This window comes from Sinocyclocheilus grahami, unplaced genomic scaffold (assembly GCF_001515645.1).
Source record: "Sinocyclocheilus grahami isolate Dianchi unplaced genomic scaffold, SAMN03320097.WGS_v1.1 scaffold116.1, whole genome shotgun sequence".
Classification (NCBI taxonomy): Eukaryota; Metazoa; Chordata; class Actinopteri; order Cypriniformes; family Cyprinidae; genus Sinocyclocheilus; species Sinocyclocheilus grahami.
The window spans coordinates 96,379-120,463 of record NW_015505295.1 but is presented as its reverse complement, the minus strand read 5'-3'; the positions used below and the strand labels follow the sequence as shown (position 1 = coordinate 120,463).

At 36.4% G+C, this 24,085-nt stretch overlaps 5 protein-coding genes across 5 annotated transcripts in view; 4 read left to right on the top strand and 1 right to left on the bottom strand.

The window, feature by feature from the left end:
* The window catches only part of LOC107589462 (C3a anaphylatoxin chemotactic receptor-like), a 1,140-nt gene extending 468 nt beyond the window's left edge, over positions 1-672 (top strand). The window contains exons 3-4 of the mRNA XM_016277914.1: positions 8-76; positions 178-672. Of these exons, the coding sequence (XP_016133400.1) occupies positions 8-76; positions 178-672 (564 nt within the window). The remainder of the gene's footprint in view (positions 1-7; positions 77-177) is intronic.
* A 2,177-nt stretch (positions 673-2,849) lies between these two features.
* LOC107589461 (C3a anaphylatoxin chemotactic receptor-like) lies at positions 2,850-3,976 on the top strand. The gene is given in 2 exon segments (XM_016277913.1): positions 2,850-3,389; positions 3,491-3,976. Coding segments are annotated over 2 exon segments (1,026 nt in total).
* Positions 3,977-7,787: 3,811 nt separating this feature from the next.
* Positions 7,788-10,958, bottom strand: lim2.4 (lens intrinsic membrane protein 2.4). The gene is made up of 5 exons (XM_016277778.1): positions 10,702-10,958; positions 9,325-9,538; positions 8,738-8,887; positions 8,450-8,584; positions 7,788-7,957 (listed from the first exon to the last, which is right to left on the bottom strand). The coding sequence occupies exons 2-5, from the start codon at positions 9,497-9,499 to the stop codon at positions 7,896-7,898; spliced, it is 522 nt and encodes a 173-aa protein (XP_016133264.1). The 5' UTR covers positions 9,500-9,538; positions 10,702-10,958; the 3' UTR covers positions 7,788-7,895.
* Positions 10,959-15,957: 4,999 nt separating this feature from the next.
* On the top strand, positions 15,958-22,572 carry usf2 (upstream transcription factor 2, c-fos interacting). The gene is made up of 10 exons (XM_016277912.1): positions 15,958-16,423; positions 17,661-17,704; positions 17,798-17,916; positions 19,169-19,288; positions 19,396-19,552; positions 20,432-20,519; positions 20,835-20,879; positions 21,707-21,765; positions 22,226-22,320; positions 22,417-22,572. Exons 1-10 carry the CDS (start codon positions 16,386-16,388, stop codon positions 22,570-22,572), a joined length of 921 nt encoding a protein of 306 aa, XP_016133398.1. The 5' UTR covers positions 15,958-16,385.
* A 1,172-nt stretch (positions 22,573-23,744) lies between these two features.
* Positions 23,745-24,085, top strand: part of LOC107589459 (barrier-to-autointegration factor-like) — a 2,879-nt gene continuing 2,538 nt past the window's right edge. The window contains exon 1 of the mRNA XM_016277911.1: positions 23,745-23,783. Coding sequence (XP_016133397.1) covers positions 23,745-23,783 — 39 coding nt within the window. The remainder of the gene's footprint in view (positions 23,784-24,085) is intronic.

Sequence of the window (24,085 nt, the reverse complement as noted above, 5' to 3'; positions counted from 1 at the left end):
GATCTTTAGTTCACCGTACTTTGTTTACCGGCAAGTGTTTCCCGGCAAGAACAATTTGAGCCACTGCTCGCTGAAGGTTACTTTTATGTCTGCATGCATCACCTTGCATATTATGTAATCATTATATAGTAATATATTAGCAAATATGAAAATGTATATTTATAATTTCATTTTCAGGAGAAAGGAGCAGAAGCAGGTGACAATTCATCAAAGTATGTCTACTACTGCATTCGTTTCATCTGTGGATTCTTGTTGCCTTTCCTGGTCATCCTTATCTGTTACATACTAGCTGCTGTTGGGATACGCAGAACGCGGCTCTCTGGAAAATCGAGGCCTCTTCGGATTCTTGCTGTATTGGTCTGTGCCTTTTTCTTATGTTGGGCTCCATACCACTTTCTAGGGCTGGTCAAGTTGGTGAATAAAGACAATGAAGCAGTAAAAGTGGCACTGAGTATGGCTTCAAAATTGGCCTATTTCAACAGCTGCATTAACACGGTTCTGTATTTCTGCACGGGACTGGATGTTAGTCGACGCTGCAACCAAAGCCTGTCTGGGATTTTTCATAGAGCGCTTATGGAGGAAGGCCAAAGTCTCTCACGGCAAGGCACTAGAGAAGAAAGTTGTAATTCCATTCCAAAGACTGCAGACATTGAGTTTGTCACTAAAGTTTAAGAGATCAATATCTAGATTAATATCAAACAAAATGAAAAGTTAATGCTTTAATATGTAGATTGAGCCTTTATGAAAATTTTGCAAAATACTAGTAATATATGTCATTTTTTTTCATACAAATGTTCGTGTCAATCGTACATTTTTATGATCGGCTATTTTTGCTTACACATGTTCATTTGTTAATTAACAGGATGACATTGGCCAGAAGAGAAAACGGAAATTACTTGTAGCCTAATATGGGGTAAAGGGCACAATTTTTAGACCGGGATTGCATTACGACTGGGGTTAATCTGAGCTCATTTTTTATTGTTCATTATATTCCTGTAATATTTGCCTTTGCAATAAATACACAGTGTATAAAAAAGGTGTCTGATGCAATGACTATTCATTAGAAAAAAATCTAGAATTTCAATAGTTCAGTTCAGTTCAAATTCTGATATCTTCTGTGATTAAATAGTGAATTGAAAACCTTAAAACTTTTGCTCTGGCATTACTGAGCACACTTAACTAACATCTGCAGTGACACTGCAACATTAAAGGTTGAGCAATATTGCAAAATAACAAAGTGAACAAATACTACATTGCTCAGAAGTGAGACTGACAATAATTTCACAGAATATTCTGTGATTTTGATAGAAAATATTTTATATTAATTTGCATATGCACCTAACCACTTATATGAGATTGCAAGTAGTCAAGTGATTTGAATATGATTCCTCTGCAGCTTTGAATGAGTTGCCTTCCAAATAGGCTATGTCATAAAAAGCTGTCTTAAAAGTAAACCTCTATTAAACGACTTTAATTGTGAATGGTGCATAAGGAACAGTTGATTAAATTAATGATTCAGTTACCAGAAATGTATATTACAAGTTATTAAGATGAGCTCAAAAGACTTAAATGGTGTTCTGTATAGGAATCATACAGAATTGGTAGGCAGACCTACAAAACATAACTGCTATATTTATCACTTTTAGAAACATACTTATTACAGTTGCGTATTGTATACTGATATGTTACATTCTGAAGCTAGTAGTAAAAATGTGAGTAGACTAATTTACAAACCCAATTCCAAAAAAGTTGGGACACTGTACAAATTGTGAATAAAAACAGAATGCAATGTGGAAGTTTCAAATTTCAATATTTTATTCAGAATACAACATAGATGACATATCAAATGTTTAAACTGAGACAATTTATAAGTTGAAGGGAAAAATAAGTTGATTTTAAATTTCATGGCATCAACACATCTCAAAAAAGTTGGGACAAGGCCATGTTTACCACTGTGTGGCATCCCCTCTTCTTTTTATAACAGTCTGCAAACGTCTGGGGATTGAGGAGACTCCTCAAGTTTAGGAATGTTGTCCCATTCTGGTCTAAAACAGGCTTCTAGTTGCTCAACGGTCTTAGGTCTTTGTTGCATCTTCCTCTTTATGATGCGCCAAATGTTTTCTATGGGTGAAAGATCTGGACTGCAGGCTGGCCATTTCAGTACCCAATTTGCCAAAACCACACTTCACTTACATCATTTGTGTTTACGCAAACAAGCAAAGATCTGCACTTTTGTTCATGTCACCTCCCTCTTCCTGCCTTTCTCCTCTTTGTCTGCAGTGAAGACATTTATGAATGACCAGATCCATTACACCGAAAAGGGGAGAAGAGAGCAACTGCAAGTCATGTCAGTGAACGAGCAACTGATTTATTTATCAGCATAGCAAAATGACCTTATAATAGTCAAACACAGCTGATGACTCATTCACAAAGGATCATCCAGTGTTGTTCCCTGATGGTTTAGTCTGTTTTGGGAAAACGCTGATTTGTACAGGTAAAAACATCTACATCATCTACATCTACAATTCTGTATAGGTTTTACTATTGCTTTGCAATGCAGTCAGTGCAATAAATGCTTGTAAGTATCTATGATTTGAATACACATCTGACATAAGAAGTGTTCTTAAAAAGTTTGAGCACAACAGGATTTTCTGCCATCTGATACACATTGTGGTTGCATCTTCTTGCAAAATGATGATGAAACATTTTTATCTCTTTCAACATTCAAGACATTTTTGAGAGAACCCATGGTGAATTAATCTTTCAAGTTAGCTTAGAAATTGACATCAAGACAGATCTGTTTTTTAAACTGAAATAACATTCATCGATTTATCTCTCTCGATTGTAGAATGAGCTCCAATATAACTCTTCTCCTCCACACCCACTATGAGCTCTCAAACACTACAGCGGACATTGAGGCCATTATGAATAAGGTTAGTATTGTCTTCCTCAACGTCATTGTTCTCCTTGGCACCACCGGGAACTCTGTGGTCATCTGGGTGGCCGGCTTCCTCATGAAGCCCAATGTCACTAACGTTTGGCTGGTCAATCTTGCTGTAGCGGACCTAATCTTCTGCCTGACATGAGTCATATCACTCATCTCAAGTCTTTTCTTTAACCATTGGCCTTTTGGAGTTTTTCTCTGCAAGTTCAATGGTTTCTTCAAGTATGCCAACATGTTCTGCAGTGTTTTTCTCCTGGCCGTCATCAGTGGGGATCGAGCGCTCTGCGTCTGGTGTCCAGTGTTCACCAGAGAACGACGGACGTTATGTGCTGCTCGAGTGGTCAGTGTGGGAGTTTGGATCGTGGCGGTGATCTTTAGTTCACCGTACTTTGTTTACCTACAAGTCTACCTTGGCAAGAACAACTTGAGCCAATGCTCACCGAAGGTTACTTTTATGTCTGCATGCATCACCTTGCATATTATGTAATCATTATATAATAATATATTAGCAAATATGAAAATGTATATTTATAATTTCATTTTCAGGAGAAAGGAGCAGAAGCAGGTGACAATTCATCAAAGTATGTCTACTACTGCATTCGTTTCATCTGTGGATTCTTGTTGCCTTTCCTGGTCATCCTTATCTGTTACATAGCTGCTGTTGGGATACACAGAACGCGGCTCTCTGGAAAATCGAGGCATCTTCGGATTCTTGCTGTATTGGTCTGTGCCTTTTTCTTATGTTGGGCTCCATACCACTTTCTAGGGCTGGTCAAGTTGGTGAATAAAGACAATGAAGCAGTAAAAGTGGCACTGAGTATGGCTTCAAAATGGGCCTATTTCAACAGCTGCATTAACACGGTTCTGTATTTCTGCATGGGACTGGATGTTAGGCGACACTGCAACCAAAGCCTGTCTGGGATTTTTCATAGAGTGCTTATGGAGGAAGGCCAAAGTCTCTCACGGCAAGGCAATGGGGAAGAAAGCGCCATTCCAAAGACTGCAGATACTGAGTGTGTTACTGTAGTTTAAAATAACTTTTTACAAGGACGTTTTTACGATGAGATTGATAGGATGAAAATGTTTCTTTGCTGCATGCATTGTGTCCTCCACAGTTTCCATTAAAAAGACATCATATATTTACAAGACAATGCCAGAGCCAAATAAGAATTTTAATATACTATACCATTATTGACAAATAATTTTCTGGTTTGAAATAAGTTATTTAATCATAATCTTGTCAAACAGCTTTGGAAATGGCAGCCTTTTCCCATAAAAATAGATAGGAGCTGTACTTGTTTGCCTAAAATAAAGAATTTAAATAATTGTTGAGAGAAGTAAAAAAATTCAAGAAAATACAATGTATTCAGATTTTCTTAATTGATATCTGTTTTTAACGATTTTGGGGGAATTCTGTTTTTTATAGTTTTCAAGAGTAATTGGCATTCTTCAGAAAAAAAGGAAGTGAACTTTTCTACAGAAGGTGTTTGCACCTCACGTGGTAAAAAGTTTTATTTAAAGAATTGTTCAGATGAGGAAGGACCATTTCTAATAAACAGAGGGAAAGCAAAGACATTTTGTGGAAATTAATATTTGAAAAAGCTGATAAAACTGAAGCCCAGATAAGACTGAATATAGCCTACACAGTGTTTTAAACACAGGATGTGTCATACTTGCTGACTATGTATTTGAGCTCTTGTGAAACGGCAAGTCTCCTCATGGCCCCATGGTGAAAAAAAATGCTTATGAACAGTTACAAAGAGGCTGCAAAACCAAAGGTGAAATTAATTCAAAACAGTTACATATTTCATAAACAACAAATGGACGTGTACACTATCTACTGTAATTACAACAGTGTATTCCACTCGCTTAACTGAAGGGGGCTCTAAAGTCACAAAAATACACAAAACTTTAAATAGCCGTCTATGAGGCTTTCTATCACCAGCAAAGAAGTTCATGAGCATGGCCACCCATCCCAGTATGTAGGACCAGGAGAAGCGCCAGTCTCCGAACCGCTTGCCCAGAAAGCTTAGGGTTACGCCAGTGTAGATCGACATAGCCAGTAGCACAAACAAAGTTTGGTGTGAAAAAAAGTGATGGGTTAAAAAAGGGAAGAGGAAACGTAGTGCCATCTATATTTTTGACTTTAAGGGTTTAGAGATAAGTTGATTACTGTAGAGGGTGTGTCATTTCCCAGTGTCCCAAAAGGTGTTAACTTGACTTGATCAATGCAAATTCAAATTGCTAGTTCCTGTCTCCATTTTTGGAGAATGTTTGCCTTGGTCAGTGCGATTCTGTAGTCAGAAGCCTGTAACATAGTGTGTCCGAAGTCTACTATCTGAAGTCTGAAGTCTATACTATCATCTGTAGAGATGATAGTAGACTTCAGGAGAATCCCCCCTGCTCTCCCCCCACTCACCATTATGGACAGCACTGTGGCTGCAGTGGAGTCATTCAGGTTCCTGGGCACAACCATCTCTCAGGACCTGAAGTGGGACACTCACATTGACTCCTCTCACCCCGGACACAACCTGTTTGCACTTCTCCCCTCAGGTAGACACTACAGATCTCTGTGCACTAGAACATCTAAGGCATAAAAACAGTTTTTTCCCCCATGCCATCTCCAGCTTAAACAGCTAACATATGAATCATTACCTGCGTTCTGTAATTCATTTCCGTAATTCATTCTACATCCTTAATTATTGCCTCTTTCTCAAGTATTATGTAAATACATATGCATATCTCTTTATTTATACAGTTCTATATAGAGTAAATAATGCACAAATCTGTACATAAATCTACTGTTCCAGATTCATACACATTATTTATTGTTAAGTTTTTACTATTTAAATGTTTTTTTTTCTGTTCTCATGTCAGATATGTATGTATGTACCAGGAGCACCTTAAAAAAAACCACAACAAATTCCTCATGTGTTTGCACACACCTGGCGAATAAAGCTAATTCTGATTCTGATTCTGATTCTGATTCTGCCACACACTCTATGTTATGTATCTTTCTAAAGTCAGGTATGCATCTTACTCTTAGATTAATCTTTGAGAATTTGATGTCTTATATTGATTTGATATCTTTGAATTGGCTATGTAATTGGTATAATACATATTTACCTGACTGATAATATTGTTACATTTGAATTTATTCTGACTTACTCTGAGATGATTGACTCTAATTAATTGTGTTAAGTCTATAACACTGCAAATCTGCACACAGGTTAGTAACGAACTAAAATGTTTTAGAGCTCCGGCTAACACATTGGCACTAGTTACGTATACTTAGACTGTAGAGGCTATTGGGTTTTTCCATTTAGAACAGCAGTGTGTTGCTGACCAACCCAAATTCGGGTCAGCCTCAACCTCTGATTATTGTAATATTATTCTAACTAAGTGTATGTGAGAAATCACATGATTACATAAAGTTACTTAGAAGAAGTTAAGTTGGTCAACGTGGTTCTATAGTAATGGTTATGACCTCTGGTTAGATATAGTCTTACCTTAATTAAGGGTGTACAGATCTATGGGGACTAAATAAAAGTATTCTGGAATGAGCTAAGTATTGCATGAGCCATCCAGAATATTAGTCAATCACCACTGTCTGCCTTTTCTCTGCAATTTTACATCTCACCACTAAAAGTGTCAGCACAATGAAATGTGAACACCCTAGAATTCCAGTCTTAATTTGCTAAGTTTAAGGGCCTGTCCAAATTTGCAGTTTTGGTCCAAATACATGAAATACATCATGTAAGTAGACAAGTGGTAAAGTGCAAAGACACAAGTGTGGGTATTTGGATAGCCCCTAAATCACTTACCTTTTACATACGAAGGACATCAAAACTAAAGCTGTCTTAAAAGTGCATAGACCTCTATTAATTACACTTTGAACATATAGAAATATAAAATGATGGGGGAAAAATAAGTTCTGTTAGACAAAGTAAGTGACTGGTGACATGAATAGGCATTTGAATCATTTGCTTAGCCAATATTGAGGAAAACAACAATCTTCTTCCTTGTCTCAAAACTCGTCTTTGGCGGGGAAGCGTTGTCTTCTAAAAGACGAGATAACTCGCCAATGGTGGGGAAAGAGTTAAGCGGCTCATGTTTTATTAAAATATAACCTACACATATTGGAATGTTTGTTGTTTCTTCCAATAAAGTCTTATATTGTCTTCTGGAACTCTGACTTTGAATATTTTTGCAAGACTTTCTACACTAAGTTTTTAAGTTCAGATGAGGAACGACCACCATTTCTATGAATAAAAGAGGGAAAGCAAAAACATTCTGAAATGAATGTTAGAAATAGCTGGCATACTAAGCCCTAATAAAACTTAATAGCTGCAACAACAAAAAAATGCGCCCATTTACTGCTATATAAAAATGTAAACCCAGCTTTGATCTTTTATTGCTCCATTTTTCTCACAACTGATTAACACAGGATGTGCCTGACTATGAATTTGAGCTGGTGTGAAACTGTGAAACAAGTCTGATTCTCATGTTGCAAAAATGATGCAACACTAAAAGTGAAATTATATTGCAAAACAGTTACATATAACTACACGTACAAGCTCTAACTTCCAACAACATAGAAAGATGCTCTGAAAATGTGTTTATGTGAAGTCATAATGTATTGCAATGCTACAATATATCAAGACAGAAATTTCACAGAAAATGACATGATGTGGAATTTTATTGGAAAAAAAAATATGAAAAGTGAAATAAACACTTGTGTGAAGACTGGTATTTTTATCTGAGCAGAATTATACAAGTATATGTGCATGTGTAAAAAAAATTGTCCTTTAATGTGGTTTTAAACAATACATTTGTCAGTGTATTTTTGAAGTTTAAAGTTATTAAACTTATATAACATTAAGGTGTGATGAAGTTCCTGATGATTTTTGAGCCAAAACTTTCTGCTGCTTGCGGTTTTTCCTTCTTCAGGTTAGCGACTTCCAACCACTCTCCTGGATTCATACATTCTGTGGGCACACATGTAGAATATCCCTGCAAAAGACAATTTTCAAATCATAGACATTTAAGTAAGTGTGAATATTTGTTCTAGTATCAACTAAAAATTAAATAAATACATGAAAGAATTAGCACGTACACGTAACAGCAATTATTTACTTAGCTGTTTTTGTTTGTTCCAAACCATTGGTAGGTCACCAAGGTCTTACAGGTTTGGAACGACGTGAGGGTGAGTAATTAATTATATACTTTTCATTTTTCGGTGAACTATCCCTTTAAATAATGAGAACAGGCACACTTACATTTTAATGTGCTTTTTAATATGAGTTTGGTCTGGTTTTATTTTTTGTGACAGAACATTATCATGAGGTCAATCAAAGTCCTTTCAACCACATCCTTAGGCATATTATTTCCATTCTGCACCACGAGAACATTTAATAACTTTTAGCACGCCATAAAAACTCACTTTATTATGTTCTAAACTACATACAGTTGCATTAAATAGCATTCTATGAGGTTTTCTATCACCTGCAAAGAAGGTCATGAGCATGGCCACCCATCCCAGTATGTAGGACCAGGAGAAGCGCCAGTCTCCAAACCGCTTGCCCAGAAAGCTTAGGGTTACGCCAGTGTAGATCGACATAGCCAGCAGCACAAACAAAGCTAGGTGTGAAAAAAAGTGATAGGTTAAAAATGGACAGAGGAAACGTAGTGGTGCCATCTATATTTTTGACTTTGAGAACAGTTTTTAGTTATACTTAAATATGTTAAAATTTCACATTCTACAGCTCACTGTGCCTGTGTTTTGTGACTCACTGGAGATGAAAAACATGATTCCTGCTGCAAAGGAACGACTGAATCTCTCAAAGGCAGAAAAATGGGCAAATGAGAGGATGCCTGCCATGATGCCCGCAAAGCACGCCATTCCCGATAGGATCATGAATGCCCGTGTGGCATTCCAGTATGCTGGGGAAACAGACAAGAAACGATCATAAAACAACAGTCAAGATGGGTATGTTCATTCTCTTCTCATCCCAGCCATATCTTATCACTGTTTGTCGGATTTTTCTCATGTGATCTTTGAAGAACTGTCCCAGCAGAATCCCTTTGAACGAACCAGAGTACAACTCCTGTAATCTCAGATGCCATTTTATGAGACCAGGGGTACAACTTTGGAGCACCTGTTCAGAATGCGACTGCTCAGACAACACAAACCAGAGTGTGGAGCTCTGTATGGCAAAAATAATAAAGCACTGCCATCTACAGGCAAAAATGGTCTAGAAGCTCAAATGCAGGTGCCAGATTTCTTGTATGATGTTGTTGACTCTACATATGACTTATAACTTCACAATGATTTAAAATAGCCATGAATGCATGAAGTTTGCATGAATATATTTGCTTACCTATACTTGCTGTCTGCATGTAGCACTTGTTGGCCATGCAGTACCTCCACAGGCCCTGGTGGGCATAGCTGCCTGAGAGGCGATACTGCATCCAATAGTCTGTCGCTGTGGAAACCACTATTAGGATGTTCCCAATAATGGCACAGAACAGGCCACCGCCCATAAAGCTGTACATCCTGATACACGCTGTGACTATGCAGGAAGGAGATATACACTAAACAGACAGGAGAGATGTTTTAATTTTACACATAGAGATGCTTAAGTGCACACATTAATAAATGTCACAAAAAGACTTCCTATAATAAACCAAAAATATAAATAAAACATAAAATCAAGCAATTTTTTTCTCTTCAAACCAACATTTGGCACAGATATTTCAACACAAATTTTGTAATTCAACAAATTAAACATATTATATCAAATATTAACATGTATAAATATTAGTATATTAAAAGAACTCACTCAATTTAAACACAAAAGCATTTGTGCATGCATGTTTTAAAAATAAATGAGCAAAATAGCATTACAAATTTGGTATTATAAGCAATATCAATTTTTTTTAATTACTCAAGCTTTACATTTATAGATTTTTTTACACTTGCATTAATCATTTCATTTATCACATTTTGTCAACTTAAAAATACAGATGTTACAGTCTTTTTGCAATTGCAGGAAGGTGATATACACTAAACAGATAGGAGGAAAGATTTGATTTTACACAAACAGATGCTTAAACTGAATACACATTCATAAATGGCACAACAATCTTGTAAAACTAATAAACAAAAAATATAAATAATACATTTTATAAAATCAAACCATTTTTCTCTTCAAACTATATGGCTAAATAAAAATGTCCACATCTTTTGGCAAAATTTGGAATTCAGTAGATTAAAAATATGATATTAAATTAAATATTAACATGTATAAATATTAATACATCAAACACAGAAGCATCTGAGCATTTTTTAGATACATTTCCAAAATTGCATTACGAATTTCATATTATAAGCAATATATGCTTTAAAAACATTCCTCAGGCTTCACAGAAATAGATTTCTTTATAGTTGCATAATTCATTTTGTTCATCACATTTCTTCACACAAGAAGCTTAAAAATACAGATGTTACAAATTTTTCAGTATCCTTCAACATATTGAAATTGAGAAGCCTGTCTCGTTAAAACATGAGAATTATTTATGATATTCCAGGCTAGATAGTCATTAAGAAAGAAAACATTTCTCTAATTTATGTAATGGACATGCTTATCTTAAGATAACTAGCCTACCAGTTCCATTCACACTGCGCTGACGTTTCAGTCAATGAACTGAATATTAAGAATTACAGATATATACAAAAAACATAAAAGTTTTCATACCTTGTTGCTTCTGAGGCAAATCCCTCGTTGCTTATTCTCGGTGGAAAGAGGGAGTGAGAGAGGGGAGAAGGAGAGAGAGATGTTAAGAGGCAAAAGAGAAATAGACAACCTGTGTTGCCCTTTTTGTTGATGGTGGCAAAATCCTTTAAATGCTACCTCCTCTGTCCCTGAAACAAATACACTTGAACTGGTTAGGGCAGGGGCCCTGGTGAGTCTGACTTTTCACTATGTGTATGCATGAGGTCAATGGTCCTCCTTTTGTTTGAAGAGTAGACTGTTCTGTAGCTGCACATATTCAAAGGATTGCTTTGGTACAGCTGTCAATGCAAAACGCTGAGTTGCATGCTTGCTTTGACAGGGGCCACAGCGTGGATACCCATGGCATACCTATAATTTAAAGTGCAATAAACTCCATGTTTCCCATTCGCAAATCAAATTACTAAATCCATTTTTAATAATAGTTCAAACACGAGGGAAAATTCCTTTTGGATAAAGTTATGATCTGTAAATGTGTTAATGAACCAAGTCAATGCTTATGAACAAGCTTTTATATAGAGAGAACCCATATGCATATGACTCATGTGATGTGTCAAAAACAGGTTAACTGTATGACTGACAATCCCATCTGTTTAATCAAATCACATGACTTTGTTCCTATAAATTACATTACTAGTGTATATACAAATGTACTGTTGAGTGAGATTCTTGGGTGCTTGCTTTACAACAAAACAGTAGTACCACAAAAGTGTTGAAAAATATCCATCCATCCATTTTCTACACTGGCTTAGGTTCAGAAGCAGTGCTGGAGCATAAATTAAAAAAAATCCACAGATTAAATATTTATTAAAGAACATATAGATTAGATCTCTGTGTGGAGCACTGGCTGTTGTCAGACTCCTTGTGCAAACAAAAATCTCACTGGATTATTACAATTAATGGCAAAATGAATGTTTGGAAATGTAAACTGACATTTCCTACTGACACACTACAGCAAAAGATAGAAATAACTGACTTAAAACCATTTTTAGTAGGAAAATACTAGTATTCTAATAATTTTGGCCACCATACAGTGCCTTCCATTTTTTTCATGTTTTGTTGTTGTTGCCTCGTTAAACTGCTTTAAATTACTTTTTTTCACATTAATCTACAATCCATACACCATATTGACAAAGCAAAAACAGAATTGTCACAACTTCATAAATGTATTAAAAATAAAAAAACTTAAATAAGTTGCGTAGGTAGTCAATATTTAGTAACTAAATATTTAGCTGAAGCACCTTTACAGTCTCAAGCCTTTTTTATTTGATTCAACAAGCTTTGCTCATCAGAATTTGCCAATCATCTGCCATTCTTCTCCTCACCTCTAAAGCTCTGTCAGGTTGGATGGGGGCAGATGCACATTCTCCAAAAATATTTGATTGGTTTCAAGCCCAGGATGGGGCTGGGCCACTCAAGGACATTCACATAGTTGTCTATAAGCCACTCTTGCTGTGTGTTTAGGTTCATTGCCCTGTTGGAAGGCGAACCTTCTGCCAAGTCTGAGGTTCTGAATGCTCTGGACTGGGTTTTTATTAAGGCTATCTCAATATTTTGGTGCATTGAGCTTTTCTTCTACTCTGATGTGTCCCTCAGTCCCTGCCACATAAAAACAGCCCCACAGCATGAGGCTGCTACCAGCACACTTTACTTTTGGGATGGTACTCTGCAGGTGATGAGCAGAGCTGGTTTCCTTCAGACATGATGCTTGGAATTGAGGTTCATCAGACCAGAGAATATTGTTTAGTAATAATAATATAAAGGGTCCTTTAAGTGCTTTTTTTTTTGCAAATTCCAAGTGCGTTTTCATGTGTCTTCTCTGAAGAGAGGATTGAGTCTTGCCACACCGTCATAAAGCCCAGATCGGTGGAGTGTTGCAGCGATGTTTGTCCTTCTGTAGATTTCTCCTATCTCCACATATGATCATGGAGCTCAGCTAGAGTGACCATCAGGTTCTTGGTCACCAGTCTAGACAAGGCCCTTCTCCATCAATTGCTCAGTTTGGCCATGAGGGCAGCTCTAGGAAGAGTCCTGGTTGTTTCAATGTTTCAAACTTAATAAATGTGCAAAGATGGTGTATGGAGTGTAGATTGATATGGAAAAAAAAGTAATTTAAAGCAGTTTAGCAGTTTAAAGCAACATAAAATGTGAAAAAAAATTAAGGCACTATATTATATATATACTTGCTACTGGATATATTAACTGAATTAAAATACATGTTAACAATAGAGACACTGAATATCTGCATGGTCAACAGGACAATTTTAGTAGCTTACTCTCCAAAAGCACTTGGACAAACTTTTATTTTGTAGGCCTACTACAAATGTCAGGTTAAACAAAACCTTTAATCTTTTATTTTGGGTGTTTCAATGAATGCTGAATGAAAATTGTTATAAAAAAATGTTGTAATGTAGGGGACAGTGCTAGTGACAATGAAAGTATATTTTATGGTGGTTTTGCCAAACATGTCCAAAACTATACTTGGATTTTTAACGTTTCTTTTCTCGCATAAACATCAGATTTTAAGTATTAAGTAACCGGCAACCACAACATTTTTCACATAATTTTTTATAAAAAAAGGAACCCTTAAGGTGTGTGAGCAAATCCTTTCCATGCTGTTAAATGTCTTTGGCTTTAGCTGATCATGTGATATTATTGTATTAATTACGTTAACTTCTCAAACTATGTACATAAAATATACTGCGTAATTATAACGACAAGGCTAAAAAAAAAACAAAAAAACCCATTTGCTAAATTTGCCATACAGCACAGCCTCGTGGCAACAGCAGTGCGACTTCAGGAACATAGAGTAGCCGAGTACTATTGGCAAAACAACGCTTTTACTACCAAATAAATCTTATATGTTTATTTATGAAAACATGTTACACGTGTACATCGAGTAAATAATTCTGATCGTTTGTATAAATGTTAGCCAGTTTATTCACATTAGAGATTAACAAACGTCTATATAAGCTGTGTCTCATTTAGAAGGATGCGTCCTCCGGAGGGTGCAGCCTTCTAAATGAGACACAGCTATATATTTCCTATCCACCACCTTGGACATTCACATAGTTGTCTATAAGCCACTCTTGCTGTGTGTTTAGGTTCATTGCCCTGTTGGAAGGCGAACCTTCTGCCAAGTCTGAGGTTCTGAATGCTCTGGACTGGGTTTTTATTAAGGCTATCTCAATATTTTGGTGCATTGAGCTTTTCTTCTACTCTGATGTGTCCCTCAGTCCCTGCCACATAAAAACAGCCCCACAGCATGAGGCTGCTACCAGCACACTTTACTTTTGGGATGGTACTCTGCAGGTGATGAGCAGAGCTGGTTTCCTTCAGACATGATGCTTGGAATTGAGGTTCATCAGACCAGAGAATATTGTTTAGTAATAATAATATAAAGGGTCCTTTAAGTGCTTTTTTTTTTGCAAATTCCAAGTGCGTTTTCATGTGTCTTCTCTGAAGAGAGGATTGAGTCTTGCCACACCGTCATAAAGCCCAGATCGGTGGAGTGTTGCAGCGATGTTTGTCCTTCTGTAGATTTCTCCTATCTCCACATATGATCATGGAGCTCAGCTAGAGTGACCATCAGGTTCTTGGTCACCAGTCTAGACAAGGCCCTTCTCCATCAATTGCTCAGTTTGGCCATGAGGGCAGCTCTAGGAAGAGTCCTGGTTGTTTCAAACCTCTTACATTAATAAATGTGCAAAGATGGTGTATGGAGTGTAGATTGATATGGAAAAAAAAGTAATTTAAAGCAGTTTAACATAGGGTAGCAACATAAAATGTGAAAAAAAATTAAGGCACTATATTATATATATACTTGCTACTGGATATATTAACTGAATTAAAATACATGTTAACAATAGAGACACTGAATATCTGCATGGTCAACAGGACAATTTTAGTAGCTTACTCTCCAAAAGCACTTGGACAAACTTTTATTTTGTAGGCCTACTACAAATGTCAGGTTAAACAAAACCTTTAATCTTTTATTTTGGGTGTTTCAATGAATGCTGAATGAAAATTGTTATAAAAAAATGTTGTAATGTAGGGGACAGTGCTAGTGACAATGAAAGTATATTTTATGGTGGTTTTGCCAAACATGTCCAAAACTATACTTGGATTTTTAACGTTTCTTTTCTCGCATAAACATCAGATTTTAAGTATTAAGTAACCGGCAACCACAACATTTTTCACATAATTTTTTATAAAAAAAGGAACCCTTAAGGTGTGTGAGCAAATCCTTTCCATGCTGTTAAATGTCTTTGGCTTTAGCTGATCATGTGATATTATTGTATTAATTACGTTAACTTCTCAAACTATGTACATAAAATATACTGCGTAATTATAACGACAAGGCTAAAAAAAAAACAAAAAAACCCATTTGCTAAATTTGCCATACAGCACAGCCTCGTGGCAACAGCAGTGCGACTTCAGGAACATAGAGTAGCCGAGTACTATTGGCAAAACAACGCTTTTACTACCAAATAAATCTTATATGTTTATTTATGAAAACATGTTACACGTGTACATCGAGTAAATAATTCTGATCGTTTGTATAAATGTTAGCCAGTTTATTCACATTAGAGATTAACAAACGTCTATATAAGCTGTGTCTCATTTAGAAGGATGCGTCCTCCGGAGGGTGCAGCCTTCTAAATGAGACACAGCTATATATTTCCTATCCACCACCTTGCCTTCGTGTCATGTGGTTTGATCAAATACCCGGATTGGATCTCGGAGGTCACCTGAGGAAAATCACCGCTCGTCAACATTCGTGATTCCCTGTGCTGATGCGATCAAGGAAAAATCGTATATTTTGCGCACGTTATATGTTTTGAATTACACACGGACAGATTCTAAATCAAGGTACGTTATAAGTTCACTCCTTTATTAAATGCCATTTCAAACCGTCATTCATAATGAAACTCGTAAGGTTGTAATAGCAATAGGCTAACGTTAGTTAGATCTCATTTGAACTTCACTTTCCAGTTTAAGCGTTGAAAGTCTATCGCAATAATGTACACTCCCTGTTTGTTCCGTTTCTACCCTTTAAGTTATCGTTACATGCGAAATACGAGCCGTTTCAGAATACGTACACAACCATTAGCGTGTTCTTATATTTGTGTGTAAGTTACCTAAAATATTTTATTGTTCCTTGATTTCAACCTAAACCGCACTTTGTTTAAAATAGGCACTCCACTCCATATCTTATTAACGGCAGCGCTAATATGTGCAACGCTTGCGGAGGGATACGTGAAGATCGATATCAAAGCAATACAGCGCGGTTCTGAAATAAGGCGAAAACGCGGTTTTAAAGTACCAAACGCTTCAAAATAAACCGATAAATAAATCCAGTGTTAACGTAGGCGCTATAAGTTTGAAAAGAAGCCACTAAGCGACTCAACAGGTCGAGCACTCGTCTAGACAGTAGGGCGGGAGTGAGTAACATACGCAACAACAACCGGTACACCTTCCGTCTTCCTCCACAGCGGTCTCCATTTTAACTCCTCGCCCAGCCTGCACCTCACGTGTCCTGGACTGTCTTTCTCACATGACCCGTGTGTTTGTCCCCGTGATCAGCGCTTCCATCTCCAGTATTTCAAGTGTCGCTGAATATCGCATTTTTAAATCCGCTCGCCTTCATGGATATGCTCGATCAGCGCTTGGACACCTCGACGAGGTGAGAGCGCGTCCTTAATGCACGGCCGTCCTCGAGGCCCCAGTCAACCATTTTCTGCTCTGTTTTTTTTTATAGTAGAGCAGTTAGCAATCATCTTTTAAGTTTATTTTCTGACTTTTATTAAGTTTTGTGCATGCCATTAATATAGTAAGTTACACGTAAGATACGAATAGCACGAAGAAAACAACAGATCGCAGGCGTTTTAACATCGATGGTCGACATATTTATATCACTATTAGCCCGATTGCTAATTTGGTGAGTTTTGTCTACCCTTGGTACGCTATTTGAAAATAAAACGACAACTCCAAGCCGGTGTACGTTTCATTTTAACAACAGTCTTCTATATTAATATTTTCTGAAATATAAAAGACGTTTAACTAATATTTCAAGTAGAAATGTCGTGTTTAGTACTGTCGAAACAAAAGCCCTTCATCGGTTTTAAGCATTAAATTCCCTTCAACCTGCAAACAACTCCCAGTCTTTTCATCCAGAGGCTTTATATGATTAGATCTTTATTTATTTAACCCCAGTGTTGTTTATTTGGCTATATATTTTATCTACATGAAACGTTGCTATTAGTATTTTTGAATTTTGCAGACCACTATAAAAGCGGTGAACAGTTTTTAGTGATGAGAAGGGGGGCGTTCACCGTTTGTTGGCCAAGTTAAGGAGACAGATCTTGATGGTCTATGTCAGATTTATATCTAGAGCATCTTTCTCAAGCCATTTTGAGTTTTTAATTGATTTCCAAATAGTTCAAACGCCTCTTTAATTAATTGCATCAATACTGAATGTAGTAGTTATGTCCGAATCGTTCTTTGAGTCGGATCGTTTCAATGAATCGATTCGCGATTCTTTCAGAAATCTGTCTGAGCTGTTCTTGAGTAAGAATAAAAAGGGAGTTCAATAGCAGTATGACAAAAAAATCGTCACATTAAAATAAGCATATCTAAATTTAAAACACGCAAAATACATTTATACAGTTTTTTTTATTATTATTATAAATGCAAATTATATCCAGGGACTAAAGGACTGAAACACAAAATGACATAAACACAATTATTGTAAACAACATTATTATTTTTGGACCAGTGTTTTGAATGAACCATTTTGAAATGACTGCCAAATTTCCATCACTAGAATCCGCCAAAAGCCTATATGATTTTGATCTATATCTCTAGAGCTTCCTTTGAGTAGTTTCATAAGATGACCCAGAACATGCTCTTTCTCTGTGCAGTCACGACAAACAGGAAACTGAGGAGGTTGTTCAGCTGCAGGAGGGTAAGTAAAAACATGTAGCTCAGAATGATGTGTGCATGCCGTGAATGATGCATATATCAAAATACCGCTGTTCGTTTGTGGTGCATGTCTCAGGAGAGGTGGTGGGGGTGGAGGAGCAGGCAGCGGTTACCATAGCAAGTGTCCAGCAAGCAGCAGCTTTTGGGGACCACAATGTTCAATATCAGTTCCGGACAGAGAACACTGGTGGACAGGTCAGTGCGACCTTTGACCTTTCCAGGGTTCAAACTGGGGTCACTCTGTAATAAAACATGGCCTGGAGTCATGAGTTTCTCTGTCAAGGCTCTTATGAGAATGCTAGATGCTTTTATGTCTGTATAATGCCATTTTAGTATTATATATTATTATTATTATACTATTGAATTTAGTATTATTTATTACTATTAAATAAAAATTGGGTAACACTTTATTTTAAGGTGTCCTTGTTACACATGTTACGTGTACTTACTATTATAATAACAATAAATTATGCATAATTACATGCAAGTAACCCTAAACCAAATCCTAACCAGATAGTAAGAACATGCAGTTAATTAATATTCCTCAGTACTTAAATGTATAATTACACTGTAACAAGGACACCTTAAAATAAAGTTTAACCAAAAATTGACACATTCTGTATTATTTTTAATATTTAAAAATGTTTATATTTCAAATTAGCTTTTATATTTTTTCAGTTTTGTGTTTAGTTTAAGTTTGAGTCATTTTACATGCTTTTGTTATTTTTATTAGTTCTATTTAGCCTTCATTTCTGTCTGTTTTAGATTTAGCGATTTTAGTACTTCAATTAATTTTATTTCAGTTATTTGGCAAGGAAATTTCTAATTTTCATTTAAGCTTTTTCTATTTAGGCTTTTCATCTAATATTTAATTTTCATTTTCATTGTACTCTGTGTCAGTTAACAAAATCTATTTTTAATCATTTTTGTTTAGTTAACAATAACAACACTGCTGTATAAACCAACAGCAGTTTATAGCTCTATTATAACTTTAAAGTCAACAAGAAATTAAAATTGCCTGAATTTACTTTCATAATGTAAAGTCCTGGTGTTATTGTGAACGATTCATATTATTCCAAAAGAAAAAAATTGGTTTATTCATATTCTTTAAAAAAAAAAAAAAAACTCTCTAAACTCGCTTTCACTAAGCACCAGCCAAATAGCTATATAGGCATTATTTTAGCAGACTTATATTCTAGTATGTAATGTCCACTGTTTATTATAATTTGATTTCTGATAGATAAAATCAAGTCCAATCCTGCTTTTTTATTTACTGTTGAAAATTCTATTTGATTCAGAAACGTCAAACTATGAAAGTAAGTTTCAAATGGGAAATTATTTTTGCTTTAATGCATTTGTGTTATTTAAATCCACATAATTAGATTATGCAACTTAAAGATACAAAACATTCTTACAAAGTTCACCTTTGTGTTCTGTCCTGATACAGGTGACGTATCGCGTGGTCCAGGTAACAGAGGACCATTTGGACGCAGCAGGAGATGGAGGAGCGGCAGTCAGTGTAGTGTCCACAGCTGCCTTTGCGGGCGCACAGCAAGCGGTAGCACAGGTGTGTATGGAGCAGACTGGACTGAAGCATGGAGAAAAGCAAAACAATGAATGCAGTGTCAGCTTTGCATGCTTGTCTCTCATATTTCTGTATCTGTCTCTCGATAGGCTGTCATCCAGAACCCATTCAGTAATGGAGGCAGTCCAGTGGGGGAAACAGTGGGGGGGGAGACACGCTTCGCCTACTTCCCAGCAGCAACTGTCAGTGACGGTACAGCTGTCTCAGTGCAGGCCACGTCTGATCCGACCCTCACACAGGCTGGAGGTCAGTCTCACATGCTAAAATCCAAAAACATTGTTTGCCATTGATACTGAGCATGTTTTACAGCTTTACATGTTTTGCTGGTTTACGTGCAAATCAATAAACCAGCGATGCAAGTAAGCTGCATTTAGAAGAATTGTGATGGTAAATTTAGCATTAGATCCTAGAGTACTCCAAAATGTCAGTGGGAAACGTGCATAGTTTTTACAATTGTACCACGTATCCTATGGCTGCAGGAGATGAGAACATATTTTTAAAATAATTTCTTTGGTCAGAAATGATTCAGAATTTGCAATGTCATCCTACCCACCGTAAAACACTCACTGTGGCTGGATGCACTTAAATCTGCCGTAAGGGTGCTTTTCTGTAACGTATAACACATTCTATAATCCGACAGAACACAGATTAAAGGGTTAGTTCACCCAAAAATGAAAATTCTGCCATTAATTACTCATCCAAACCCACAAGACCTTCGTTCATCTTTGGAACACAATTTAAGATATTTTTGATGAAATCTGAGGGCTCTCTGACCCTCCCATAGACAGCAAGGTAACTACCACGTTCAAGGTCCAGAAAAGTACCAAAATGATCGACAAAGTAATCCGTGTGACATCAGTGGTTCAACTGTAAAGTTACGAAGCTACGAGAATACTTTTTTGCGCAAAGAAAACAAAAATAATGACTTTGTTCCACATTTTCGTCTCTACTGCTTCACTTGTGGACGCGCGTTCAAGACAGTACCATGATGCGAGTGTCTACTTATAAACTTAAACAGGTTTGGAACGACATGAGGCTGAGTAAATGATGACAAAATGTTCATTTATGACAACAGATGCTGCAGGTGCAAGTTCATTCAAACATTTCCTTTTTTGTTAACCCTAGGTCAGTTTTACGTGATGATGAGTCCACCAGATGTTTTACAGACTGGAACACCACGGACCATCGCCCCTCGTACACACACATACTCTACGTAAGTATGATTATGGGTCAACATCCCTTACTTTTCCCAGTCTGCACAGCCCAGTCCACCCTTTGATCCCAGTGCTATGTACATAATGATTTGATCCCTTCACGTTCCCCCAAATTAATTTCAGTTTGCAGAACAACAAGAATGGAATTTCAAATCAAATTCGGATTAATTTTCCTGCAAAACGCCTTAAATTGAGAGTGTAGCATTAATTAAAAAATGCAATGAATTCACATATAAATATTCAAAGTATTGTCCAATCAAGTGCAGTCAGAAAAACAACCGAAAAAATTGTTCCCACTTGCCTGCCATCCCCAGAGACCTTGGTGAACGTGAGACTCTTCAATACAGCAGATCAGACTGGTGAGGAAGACCTTTTACATCCCCACCCCCTTTCAGCTGCCAGCCTGTATTTCTCTAGATACTGCCGCTATTGAGCAACTGGCTTTTTAAAGGAATTGTTCACCCAAAAATGGAAATTTGCTGAAAATGTACTCACCCTCAGGCCATCCAAGATGTAGATGAGTTTGTTTCTTCAACAAAACAGTTCCAACAGCTGATAAAAACATCTCGGTAATCCACACAACTGCAGTCCATCAGTTAATGTCTTGTGGATTATTGTGATGTTTTTTAAGATGTTTGGACTCTCATTCTGACGGCACCCATTCACTGCAGAGGATCCATTGGTGAGCAAGTGATGTAATGCTGAATTTCTTCAAATCAGTTCCAATAAAGAAACAAACTCATCTACATCTTTGATGGCTTGAGGGTGAAAACATTTTCAGCAAATTGTAATTTTTGGGTGAACTATTCCTTTAATTCAGTACTGTATGAATACCTTAGATGTGTTTGCTGGTGTTTGAGTTTTCTTCATGTTCGGAAGACATCACTTGAATTAATTCTAGCCTCTAAAAACCGAAATGAGGAAAAATCAAAGGGTTACATGTTTCTTTTAGGCTAACCTATTTGTCCAGATTTAAGCAAATCTTTGGGTACAATCGAATTGACCTGACTAAAATTTGTGACTCAATAATGAACTGTTGTTATATCAGTAAATGGGCTGAACAAATGTTTGTTTTCAAATAGGCTTCAGCTGTGTTGTGTCGTGCAGATTCGTTTGGTGTTTTAATGGTGCAGTAGAACAAGCTAACACAAGTCTCCTCTTTTTCTTTTCTCTCTTACTTGCGCAGGAAGATTGATGGCCCCCGGGCGCCCCGTGATGAGAGAAGGAGAGCACAGCACAATGAAGGTGAACTAATACATGTCTTTTTAGAGCTCAGAATATGTACAGTTTCAGTGAAAGCAAGAACATCTGTACAAAACGGTTATATGATCAATGTCACTAATTTAACTGATGTAAGAAGTAATGACTTTTTTTTTTTATTGCATTTCAGTCAAAATGAAACTAAACTAGAAAAATGTAGAACTGGAACATTGTCCATCAGAAATTGATTGAATTGTAATGTAAAGTTACAAAAGAAATGGTTACAGTGGTGGAAGTTATTACACTTTAATAAAACATTGTAAAGACAGGTTTTTAAAATTGAAAGTAACATACACGGATAACTCATTCACAAACCAGGAGCATGCATTAGGAAGAGAAAATGGGGTCAATTTGGATTTCATATCAACTTTGAGTAATTCAGTGTATAGAACAGAAGTAGCTCAAATTGGACCGTTGCTAAATGGTTTTATTGGTGTTTTTGCAGTGGAAAGGAGAAGAAGAGACAAAATCAACAACTGGATTGTCACGCTGTCTAAAATTATCCCAGACTGCAATATGGACAGTACTAAAACAGGAGCAGTAAGTAACTTACATGGCATCAGATCTTCTGTTTTTGGACCTGTTGTACCTCTTTACACCTGCTAATGTTAATGAACTGCTTGTCCTCCTCTCTAGAGTAAAGGAGGAATCCTGTCTAAAGCATGCGACTACATTAGAGAACTCCGACAGACTAACCAGAGGCTGCAGGAGAGCTACAAGGAGGTGGAGAGAATACAAGTGGACAATGAGCTACTAAGACAACAGGTATTTTTGTTGGTGGGAGTTATGTAGGATGTACAGAGGGGTCTCAAAGTCAGAATACTAGTGTGTGTGTGTGTATATATATATATATATATATATATATATATATATATATATATATTCTGGGTTCTAATTTTGTTTGTTTGGTTGGTTGGTTATTTAGTTTTGGTCAAAAACCGTAGTAATCAAATGAGTGCTTACATCTTTAACAGTGTAACCAATCTTTTAAAATGTAATCAAATGACATTTCAACAGTTCCTTTCCGTTTTTGGCAAATAAAGTGCTGCGAAAGAGGTTTAAGAGGTTTACAGTTTCAATTAAAACATGGATGACAAATTGTGATATTGTATGATATCCTTAAAAAAAATGCCTCAATTAATGTATCCTAAGTAGTTAATAAAATAAATGAAATCCTAAGTGGTAAATTTAGTTGATTTACAGATTCAAAAACTGTAGTCAAATGCACTGCTGCTTTTAAATCAAAGCTTAGAAAGAATATTTTTATTCCTGTCTTGGTTGAATTGAGGAACCCTTAGCATGCCATTCTTACCACTGGTTTGATATCTATAAGCTATACAATGCAGTTGCTTTGTTTATACCTGATGACTGTTGATATTTATGTATGTACTTATATAAAAGAGAAACCCAGAGTTACAATGTAGTTTTTTTTGTCTTTGAAAGCAATGAAAGTGCTGACATAAATTTAAACTAACTCCAGTGCAGTTAAACATTTTCTTATCTGTTACCACTCCCATACAAGCACATGAAAAGACATACAGTATACCTTGACAGCCTTATTTTGTTTAACTGGTTCTCACTGCTAGATTTTTTTAGAGGACATCTGATCACACAGGCAGATCTCATACAGTTGCTCTACTTATTGTAAAGTTTAATAAGCATCCGTCTAACATTCTATGAAGTAATGATCTAACTGTACTTAGAGGTCATGATTGAACAATAGAAAAAAAAAACTGCACTTTCTGGGCTTTCATATAAGCAGGGCACATTTCTGTTCTGCTCAGAAAGTGAGTTAAGTTTCATTTCTCAAGAAAGAGAAACATAAATGGGACGTGTTATTTTTAAAGCAGGGTTTGATTCCAACATTTCTACATATCACAAAGTTTCATTTCTAGACAACAGAGACTAGACAAAACTCTATATATGGTCTGTTCAGGAAGGGGTTATGACTATATAAGCCCAAAATGAAATTAAAGCAACACAGGCAGAAAGCAAAGGACTGGGTAAGAATAATCTTGTGTGTGAATTAAGGTGGAAGAATTAGGTGTGAAATCACCAGGAGCCATTTAGTCTCCAGCGCCACCATTTTCCAGATTCCCGAACTGCAACCTACCTGGAGTCTCCAGAAGTATGTCAGGTTCTCAGAGACTTAGGAGAACTATAGAATCCTAAAAAATGACCTCTACTTAATAAGAATCACATACTGAAGTGTAGTAAAATACCTGAAGACTGATTTATATATATATGTATATATATATACAGTATATATATAGATAGATAGATAGATAGATAGATAGATAGATAG

Coding starts and splice junctions, on each gene's coding strand:
- lim2.4 (XM_016277778.1), bottom strand. CDS start 9,499: ATGTACAGCTTTATGGGCGGTGGCCTGTTCTGTGCCATTATTGGGAAC. Junction 8,888..9,324: donor CATGCAGACAGCAAGTATAG/GTAAGCAAATAT, acceptor CTGTTTCCCCAG/CATACTGGAATGCCACACGG. Junction 7,958..8,449: donor GCTCATGACCTTCTTTGCAG/GTGATAGAAAAC, acceptor TGTCTTTTGCAG/GGATATTCTACATGTGTGCC.
- usf2 (XM_016277912.1), top strand. CDS start 16,386: ATGGATATGCTCGATCAGCGCTTGGACACCTCGACGAG. Junction 19,553..20,431: donor GACCCTCACACAGGCTGGAG/GTCAGTCTCACA, acceptor TGTTAACCCTAG/GTCAGTTTTACGTGATGATG. Junction 20,880..21,706: donor CAATACAGCAGATCAGACTG/GTGAGGAAGACC, acceptor TTACTTGCGCAG/GAAGATTGATGGCCCCCGGG.